The sequence below is a fragment of the Oculina patagonica genome, chromosome 12, assembly GCF_052425735.1.
Source record: "Oculina patagonica isolate OP01 chromosome 12, crgOcupat, whole genome shotgun sequence".
Lineage (NCBI taxonomy): Eukaryota > Metazoa > Cnidaria > Anthozoa > Scleractinia > Oculinidae > Oculina > Oculina patagonica.
The window spans coordinates 32,291,182-32,301,465 of record NC_135769.1 but is presented as its reverse complement, the minus strand read 5'-3'; the positions used below and the strand labels follow the sequence as shown (position 1 = coordinate 32,301,465).

General features: G+C 40.0%; 1 protein-coding gene across 1 annotated transcript; it reads right to left on the bottom strand.

Moving 5' to 3' along the window:
• Positions 1-1,528: 1,528 nt before the first annotated feature.
• LOC144633196 (uncharacterized) lies at positions 1,529-6,002 on the bottom strand. The gene is made up of 4 exons (XM_078492010.1): positions 5,786-6,002; positions 4,821-5,178; positions 3,186-3,979; positions 1,529-2,214 (listed from the first exon to the last, which is right to left on the bottom strand). The coding sequence occupies exons 2-4, from the start codon at positions 5,171-5,173 to the stop codon at positions 1,934-1,936; spliced, it is 1,428 nt and encodes a 475-aa protein (XP_078348136.1). The 5' UTR covers positions 5,174-5,178; positions 5,786-6,002; the 3' UTR covers positions 1,529-1,933.
• Between the last annotated feature and the right edge of the window lie 4,282 nt (positions 6,003-10,284).

The following is a 10,284-nucleotide window of genomic DNA, read 5'->3' as shown; positions in this document are numbered from 1 at the left end:
TATTTGAGTAGTAACTATTTCACGGTTGAAGTAAAATCACTCTAATAAAACATTGTGCCTAATAATAATAAACTGGTGCCTAATAATAAAACATTGTGTCTAATAATAATAAAACAATAATTTGCCGAGGTAATGGCACCCCATAGAGGACAAGTTTTATGTAACTATGCTGTAACTTTAATGTGTACAGACTGTGTTATAAATATATTTTTTAGAAGATTTTTTAATTCTATATTTTTGGGGAGATTAATTTTTTCTTTTTTGAAAATAAGAACCTGTTTTAGAATTTTAGCCTAAAATGGTTCTTATGTGAATGGTGCTTAAAAATGAAATTTTAGCCTAACAGGTTCTAAAATGTTAGGTTCTTATACGCGGGGTTTTACTGTATCGGAGAGCAGCGCTTATTTTAAAGGAGCTACGTCGTGCGCGAAGAACGCATCTTAAGGTCATTGCCCTGTTTTGCATTGCGCTCCTTACTGCGCAGAATTTTACGCGTTTACCGCGCGCGCGCGGCACATCAACAAAATGGCGGCTTTTTTCTATGCGGCTTAGTCCGCGGAGAAGTAAATTGTCACTTTCTCCTAAACGAGCCTGGTGACCTATCAATTTTTCTCATATTTTGGGTGTAGCGATCAATTCTTTCTGTAAAAGAAAAAGATCAATTTATGTGTTTGAAAAAAAATCGCTAAAGTGTACTTTGCCGTACTCGCAGAGGAATTATAAAGGAATTATATGGAATATACATGGTCGTCCTGCTCCTAAACGATCTGGTGACCCCCATTTTTTATTTCAAATTTAAGTCCCTTGAAGTAATAAACCAGTAGGCGAAGTTTGGTTAAAAAATTGTGTTCAGTTCTATTTCAGGGCAATGACCTTAAAAAACTGGCACGTTTTTTTGAGTTTTTTGTTCACAATCTCTCTTGATCTTCGTCAGTCGAAGGCATTCTTGGTTATTTTTTATGTTTTTATTACTCCTTTGTTGTTTTTTATGTTAGAAGACTATTATTTTGATGGAAGAAATCAGAAAAATGGCTTAAAATGTCGTGACACTGTTCCTTTAAACACTGATTTTTAACCAATCAGGTTCTCCTGGAGGTACGCTGTCATTTACTTGTTCATTTATCCCACAAATTAAATCCTCCCAATCTAGACTTGCCACACTGTGAGTCGACTCTTACGAGCCGGACGTAAACAACTGTTAACAAAAGTGACGAAGTTGAACACATGGAACGGTCTTTGAGAAAGTCTACCCAATTTCAACAATTTCCGGAGGAAAAATATAGTCTAAATCATCCAAAGCACTCAGAAAATGTAAAAAAGAGATTTTAAAATTTGAAAATATTCGACGTCCGGCTTTCTTGCCCTGTGATGTTACCACAAGCAGAACTTCTGACTAACAGAAACTAACGGAAATTATTTTTATTTTTTAGCATTATTATTATTATTATTATATATGGAAAGGATAAAATTGCGGTGAAAACAGTAAATTTCCCCTGTATAGTAAGTGAAATCTTTAGAATCTTTTCAATTTGCTTACCTTTCACGAGTTTATTTTAGCACTTAAAAATACTTAAGTTAACTCTCTGGCTTCACATTCGTATTTGGAAACGACAGGATCATTGCGGACGAGTCAGTGTTTGTGGACATAACTAACATTGCTGCACACATTTCTTGACTATGTCCAAGTTCTCACAATTTTCCGATGATGAGAGAGGGCTGAGAACGTGACTATTCAATCTACTGTAAGAGGATGCTTCTGTTAGATCTTCTCAATTAAAGCTAGAATTTCGTAGTAAGTGGAGAAACAAAATCTTAAAAACTGATTCCTTTTATTTAATTAACCTAATAGATCATCACTGAGTTTTATAAAATAAAAATAATAAAATAAAAAGAAATTAGTAACTTCTTGCATTCCACTATGTAAGCAATCAAATTATAGTTCCTCGTGAACGCCTGTTTCATCAAACCAATATCCAGTTTTCTGTTCTTCAATTTGCATTAAATCATCAGCGATCATTTGGCCTTTGTCTTGACCCGTCAGGTAAGCGCCTTGCATATACCCGTACCAGTCTTTGCTCGTCGCTTCCCCAGCGAAATAAAGTCGGCCCAGTTTCTCCCCCAGGTTTTCAAAATCCTGTGGAGTCGTACCCACTACTGGCTCGCTGTAGGCGCCTAGTGTTAACGGATCTTTAGACCAGCGATGATAGAATATCGCTGCGAAAAGAAAAGTGAGGAAGTGCATCACAGATACGCTGCCGGCATAAACAAAGTCTGACAGTGAAATAAAGCAAACTGACTGACTGACTGACTGGCTGCCTGACCGACTGACTAACTGCCTGCCTGCCTGCCTGCCTGCCTGCCTGCCTGCCTGCCTGCCTGCCTGCCTGCCTGCCTGCCTGCCTACCTAGACAGACAGACAGACAGAATAACAGACAGACTGACTGACTGACTGACTGACTGACTGACTGACTGACTGACTGACATGACTGACTGACTGACTGACTGACTGACTGACTGACTGACTGAATGACTGACTGACTAACTGACTGACTGACTGACTGACTGACTGACTGACAGACTGACTGACCGACTGACTGCCTGCCTGCCTGCCTGCCTGCCTGCCTGACTGACTGACTGACAGACCGACTGACTGAGTGACTGACTGACTGACAGACCGGCTGACTGACTGACTGACTGACTGACTGACTCTGATTGACCGACAGACTGACTGACTGACTGACTGACTGGCTGACTGACTGACTGACAGGCGGATTGCCTGACTGACTGACTGACTGACTGACTGACTGACTGACTGACTGACTGACTGACTGTCTGGCTGGCTGGCTGACTGGCTGACTGACTGGCTGACTGACTGGCTGGCTGGCTGGCTGACTGTCTGACTGTCTGACTGTCTGACTGTATGACTGTCTGACTGTCTGACTGACTGTCTGACTGTCTGACTGTCTGACTGTCTGACTGACTGACTAACTGACTGACTGACTGGCTGGCTGACTGGCTGACTGACTGTCTCTCTGGCTGACTGTCTGACTGACTGACTACGTACCGACTGCAAAACTATACAAAATATATTTATGTAACTACTCAGTGATTCAAGGCTATTCAAGCGCTTCATTAAACGTATTTTGTTTTTTAAGGAGCATTTTTTTTTACTTATACGTACATACCTGTAGGATCAGGAATTTTCTCGCCGTAAATTTTCCTCAAAGTTTTCATGATCTCAGTCTTTGTTTCGTGGTCTGTTTGTTCTTCAATCCTTCTTCCTTCGTCTCCAGTGACAGTAATTAATAAAATACCACTTTTTGGTAAAATCCCCGGTCTGTCCAAGTCCTGGAACACTGAAAAATAACCTTGCCGTTTGGAAGCGTGCAAAATGTATTCATTATCATCCCAGAATTTTCTTGGAAATTTCAAGAAAATTTTCGTGTACACAGACATCGGGTTTTTATAAATGGCTTCTCTTTTCCACTTAGGAAGGGGTGGGTCAAAGGTTATCGTGTCACTTGCTAAGACCCCAGAGCTAAAAGTACACAGGGCGTAATCTGCTACAAAAGTTTCGTTACTTTTTGTGTGGAGCTCCACTGAGTGGTCAGAGTATCTTATTTTCTCAACAGTTTCCTGGAGTATGGTGCGCTCCATCACAGGCTTGTACAAATCTTCATAAAGAGACCACAGACCTTGTAGATCTGAAACAAAAAAGTCTTTTCCCCGGCTGAATAGCTGATAAAACGAGACCAGATCAGGCTGTTTAGCATGCTCAAAGTCAAGTCTAAAATACTCTAGCACTTTTTCAATCGGTTGATTACTCTTCCATCCCATTAACTGCAATCCAACTCGAGCAGGAATGTCTGGCTCGTGTCTCCTTTTCCTGGCTAACTGGAATTCTTCGAGTTTTTCTTCAATTTCTTTGTCAAACTTGCGAATGACTTCCCAGTCTGTGATGTCTTCACCAGTTTCGTCTCTGAAAGATTAAAAACATAGCAATAAAACGCATGGATTATCTAAAACGAAGTTTTACAGTGGGCGCTCTTATTGCCCCAAGGATTGAGAAATGCTAACTCTTCTCGGTAGTTTAAATGAAAGGTCAACCAAATCTCTGACATATCGGATTCCCGTACAGCAATCATGTAAATTACTTTGCACGGCGCAACAGGTAACCCCGGCCGGCGACAGGCCGCGAGTCAGTTGAGTTTGGAGCTTCCCCACGCGCGCATTTTCAGGTCCTCGCCATCGTCCCGCGCAAATCGCGTCCTAGTTTTACTTTTCTGCCTGCATAGCATGAGCTCTACAACTGGTACAAATTAAGAAATTTTTACAATGTGCTCTTTTAGACGAACCATGCAATAGAAGAAAGCATCAGTGTGAACTACACGTTTCCTCCATGCACTTGGCGCCGGTCGCTTGTTTTTGCTTATTAACTTCGATTTGTGACTGGCTCCGTAAAGAAGCGAACCTCAAGAAAGTGTTTAAAAGGGGAACAGGGAAATAAGCATCACAAACTCAGAGCTACGTAATGGATGGCCCATGTAGAAGGTATTGACCTAATTTTTCAAATATACTTTATACCTCCCTGGTGTTTTTCTACCGCGTTAGTAAAATATTATTCTGAGGTTTACTTCGATTTGAAGCGTCAAGTTAATTTTTGATGAATTCTTTTTCAAACCATGCGTATTCCATGTGTTATGTTTGTTGCTGCTGTTTGTATTGTTTGATTTCTGCAGTCGATTTGAAAGATATGATTTTATTCAAGTATACAAATGCAACTTTGTCTCAGCATAGTTATAATAAGTTTTCAAACCAACCTGATGATGATGTCAGAATAATTGCACCAAACGCCAGTCATCTCTGTTTTTATTAACCGTTCTGCAAGAGGCGCTGTATCTTCATCGTTCAGCAAATGAAGCCAGTTAGCTCCTGTCTCAATAGTAATTCCTTCGAACTGCATGGCGTGAATTCTCCCACCAATGTAATCTTGACCCTCCAGAACATAGAAATCTGTAATGTTGTTATCTAGGAGCGTTTTAGCAGCGGTAATTCCTGACAGACCTGCCCCGAGAATAAGAACTTTTGCCTCCCTTTTTGTCTCAGCCGATGACGTCACGCTTATGATTAGCACACACATGGTAGCAAAGAAGACCGAGCTTGTTCGGGACATGATTCCTTGATAAGAAAAAAGAGTTTTTAAGCAGGCTTAAATAGCATCACTTTATACTGCGCGATTCTTTCACGCAGGTTATGTGATGATTTAAAAGAAAGAAACGTTGCAGGACCTCCAAACCGAGAGAACCGTTAGGCTCCCCTTTGCCCTCATTTCCGGCACTGAAGGACAGCTTTCGAGTTGACCTCCTTATAAATCAGTGAATGGACAGAACTGAACCATGAAAATATGCCGGAAAACAGCGCCGATCATCAGTAACTTTTAACATTAAAATTATATCCTTAGTTATGCCTCGTTTATTTTGCTAAGCTGGGCTGATAAAGGAGTTTTAGAGTTTTGCTAGTTAATATTTTTCTAAGAAACCGAGTGGAAGGGGAAGAAAGGAATTACCTAGCTTGGTCCGTTATAACCTGTAACGAAATACTTCCGGGGGCTAAACTTTCACTTTTGTAAACCGAATGATTACCGACAAATTGAATTTATTTAAGTGTTTCAGGACGAAAATGAGTAGTTGTCTGGCCAATTTTGCACATCAGTAAAACGTGCTTTTTTATCTTTTTGTCAGGAATGTCTAAAATCAAACGCGGCATAAATACTTTTGATACTCACTTCTTTGCTGTCTTGCTAGAATGACGCGCACCGCTGGCGTAAAAATGTCAACGTCGTCGATTTTAAGGCCTTTTTCTCTTCCTTATTGGCTTTTTTCGATGAAGTAGTGGCTTATCATTCATTCCTAGCAAAAGCTTCATCATTATTATTTTTCTTTTCTCTGTTCCATGGTTTGTGTTTGCTATTTTCGTTCCGCGCGTCACCGATAAGGCATGGCCTGTAGTCGTTTTTGATCCCGATTTATGGAAGCCAAGCTGTGATTGGCTTAACCTCTGGATAGCATGGCGTTATTTTATGTGACGACTTAAACAATGCCTGTGGCAGAGACACGAAGATCATTACATGTAGAGTACTTCGATTCTACGGTGACAGGCAAGGGTCATCAACCAATCTTTCTAGCAATCCATGATGTGGACTTATAATTCGAGATCTTGGGAGATGGGAGCATATTGTAACATGCACATATTGGAATAGGGGGGAGGGGGGGTTATTGGAAAAGCGACGCTTACATCACAGGAACACCCCTAAATGGGGGCGTTTGATTGAGGGAGTGCTTTTTGGGAGGAGGACACTAAATCGAATCATTACGGTATTAACACCGACGCCAAAACCCTCTCTATATAAAATGGTTACCATTCGTCTTTTCTGGTCCTTCTCCAAAAAAAGAAAAGCTCCTACCGAAAGACAATCATTGGTAACAAGAAAGAAACTGTTAAACGATGATCTATCTGCGTTTGTTAAACGGATAAAACTGAACGGTTTACCGTTCTTTTACGAAGCTGATACAGACAGACTACGGAAGCTGCATGATCCACACTAGGGTTTAATTTGCGCAAGTTAAAAACAGTTTAAAGAGTTGTGACCGAAGGATAAAATTTATTATGCCAATGAATACATGTTTAAACAAGAGCGGAAAAGTGGAACGTTCTCAGGTAGGGTCTAAAATGTCCAAGCACCTCAGATAACTCACATCTCCGCCGCGATGATATGCAAACTTTCCACATAATGCAAGATCTCGTATTGTAAGTCAAGATACGCCAGGAACAGGAGGAACTAGTCGAAATTTCTAGTTGTCGAAATTGAGATCTGGTGCTATATGCTATCTCGCTTTTTTATCGGAATCTCGAATTATAACACGAATTGTGAAATCTTTTGTTATAAGCCGAGCTCTCAAATTATGAGTTGAAAATCATACAAATTGAAAAAAAATATTGTTTTGTAAAAATATACATCATCATGATCTGTCCTTTGAGCGGCAGGCGACGCATAAAGGCTCATACACCTTATTATCATTAAAAATGTTCGGGTCTGGTAGCCAGGCATGTTAAAAATTCGAATTAATAAGTTGACACTGGCTAAAAATATTGTTTTTGGACGTTTCGGCCACTACTGTTGCCTTCTTCAGCAAGATAAAAATGCAAATGTTCAACGGCGTCCTGTTAAAATATGTAACAAATGTGCGAAAACTAAATGAACTTTCCGAGTGCAACAAAGAAGGAATATAGCAAAAATATATTTAAAGTTGTTGCGTACAAACCTTTGTCGACTATTGCAGGGTCCTTTTTGCAAAAGATTACAGATAGAACTGACAAAGTTTCCGTTAGTGAACTCATAGCACTGGACTCTATATAGTTTGCTATCTCTAGGGACGCTAATTTACATAAAAACACCTCACCCATGCTGGGTCTGACAGCTCTGAATTCTTGTGCTAATCGACTTTGGTTTGGTGCAAATTTCAATTAAATTGATATTGCCCTCTTGTAAGTCGTTAAACCATAAATTACTTTAACACCAAAGTGATCTGTGTAACTTTAAAGCCAATATATTTATGAGGTGTTAGGTTTTAAACCAATATATTTAATATATTTACGAGGTGTTAAATACTGCCAGATGACAGTGTCAGTTCCCGCCGCCTGGTTGCTAAAACACGTGACTGGCATGCAGCTGCGTTTTCGACACGACCGATCCTAGCGGCATACAGGATCGATTCTAGCAGTATAGCTGTATACAGGACACTTGTCACATATATGAACCAAATAAAGAGCCTAGCTGGCCACGGGTCTATCTGTACCTTAGCTCGGGCCAGACGAGGATGAGAGTTGACTTTCATGAGAGCCGCTCGTCAACTCTCATCGACTATCACCAACTCGGGCCAAACGAGAGAAAATTTATCGACTCTTATAAAACATTTGAATACGTTAAAAGTCGATGAGAGTGCATGAAAGGCGGTGAGAGCGCATAAGAGTCGATGACAGTGCATGAGAATTTCAGGGCAAACGAGAGCGAGAGCCGGTTTGAACTCTCGTCAACTCTCATCCTTGTTCGGCCCGGGCTTTAATACGGGAGTTCATGGTTCGCCTTCTGTGGGTTTCATCGGCGATTCAGATAGTTTTTTATGTCCGATCCATGCTCCTGGCAACGGAAAATTACATCTTTTGCAACAACGAAAGAACATGGCAGGACTGTTAAGACTTCTGAGAAATTCATAGACATCTATAGTTACGCGAGTGGTTCTAGCGTCGCAAAACATGCTTGGACCTCATCCATTCTATTGACTTTGAAAATTGGCGAGTAGTTGAGAATGGTTTCTTTTCATGTCCAAGGCCACTACTTAATCAATATACAATTCCCAAAAATTGTTGTTAGCTCATCAACACTTGTGCTTTTATTTCACATTGTTTTTATTTTTATTTTTATGTTTATAGTGTCGCCTAGTTTTTGTATTCCAAACCAAATAAATTTCAAAACTAGCTGGCAATACCGGCAAATAGACAAAGTAGTATTTCTTGGCTTACATTTTAACTAGCGGAGGTGGTTGGCTTCATTGAGGCTGCTTATGACGTCTTATGAAAAACTGAAATAGGAGGCACTTTCCTGAAAGCATGCACTGAAAAGGTTGCTTATCAGTGAGCTCGAAAGCTGACGCGGTTTTGAATGAAGGCGCCAAATAATCGTGGTACAGCCAAAAGCAAATGCGCGAGTGTTTGTAACCACGCATTGGTATAAACGCCGCGGCTTTTATAAAATTTTTCGTGATTCGAGTGCGGCGTTTATTCGAGGGCGTTTATTTAAAATTCAATTTATTTCTTGCTATTAAACAATACTTTTTAGTGCTTGTCTGAAAAGTCATTTTCAATATTTTAAAACATTGTTTCAATCTAGGGAAATATTTTTTAAGGGTTGTTAAAACTTGATTATTACTGCATTGACTATTTCGGCGTATATTAATAGTTGTTCCTAACGTGTGGCGTACGTTTATTCGAGGGAGGCGACCCCATCACCCTTGCCATCACCTGATATCACGCTGATGACCAGATCAACGAATGACGTCAAGACTGACATAGCTGAAGAGTGACGTAACCGTGTAAGTTTATACATGTGTGTGTAGTTGATTGTCATTATTCAAGGTTTAGACTTTCGCCAAACTAGGCTACCAATAAAATAAAAGTTTTTGGCCCAGACAAGATACAAAAAGTAAACTTAATCAATCATGCAAAAACAGTTTACTGAAGAATCTTTCATCTCTTTCATCTCGACGTCATAGACTATCAATATAATCTCGACGTGCAAAGCACCTGCTCGGGTGTAACCGGCCAGCGGATTCTCGCGAGACGGTGGGTATTTTTGGAAGCATGCATCGACGAAGTTTGTTTGCGGAAAGAGAGATTTCATAACTTTGCCAAATAAGTTGCGTTGTTGGAATAGGTTTTCTCTGATTTAACGTGGAAAGGATAGAAAGAAGACGTACTTTGACAGTTTTTGTGAAGGATCTGGACGTTTTTGTTTCCATGTTGGCCAATTCGTCCGCGTTGTCAAGTTCTCCAAATACGACAACAACTTCGCTAACTCCAACCGAAATCACACCAGGATTAGCGGGAAATGAACAGATTTTCTTCCAAACTGCCACAGCTCGTGGGGTTTCTGGGATCTTTGTGTGGTTATCTTTGATCATAACATGCCATCAGGTAAGAAAGTGTACAAGTTTTGGTCTCAACAACGAAGATGCTTTTATTTACAGTGAAAACGAAAGTGTACTTGTACATCATATCTAAATACGAACAAACATGTGTAATTTTAAGTGCTTTCAGGGCAATTTTGTGGAGTTCTCATCTGTATACTTGATTACCTTAATACCAGTTTTCTTGAGCATGTAATTTTGGAGTTTCATCCTCCAATTTTTAACTATATGAAGGAAATTGTTTTAGCAATTTGTTCATGTTGTTCGAGTGTGAGACCAGGCATGAATCGGATGACGTTTCCTGTCTGTTCTTATAACATCGTGACTTTCGTTTCACTCTGGTACGGTCAGTATGAGGCTGATGTTTTAGTTCAGGTTCGTCAAATCCATTTTCGTATGGGTATGAGTTTAATTTGACGGGTACAAGAGTTTTGAAAACAGTATAATGTAGGAAGTGACATTTGGTGGGGTGTTTGACAAGGTAAGGTTTCTGGGGAGTAGAGAACCACAAATTATGAGAAATTTTGTTTTTATCAGTTAC

Bases quoted from the DNA above. Each gene is read 5' to 3' on its own strand.
- LOC144633196 (XM_078492010.1), bottom strand. From the start codon at position 5,173: ATGTCCCGAACAAGCTCGGTCTTCTTTGCTACCATGTGTGTGCTAATC. The intron at 3,980-4,820 runs GTTGGTTTGAAA...TTAATCTTTCAG, and splicing joins TATTCTGACATCATCATCAG to AGACGAAACTGGTGAAGACA. The intron at 2,215-3,185 runs GTATGTACGTAT...TTCTTTTCGCAG, and splicing joins GAAAATTCCTGATCCTACAG to CGATATTCTATCATCGCTGG.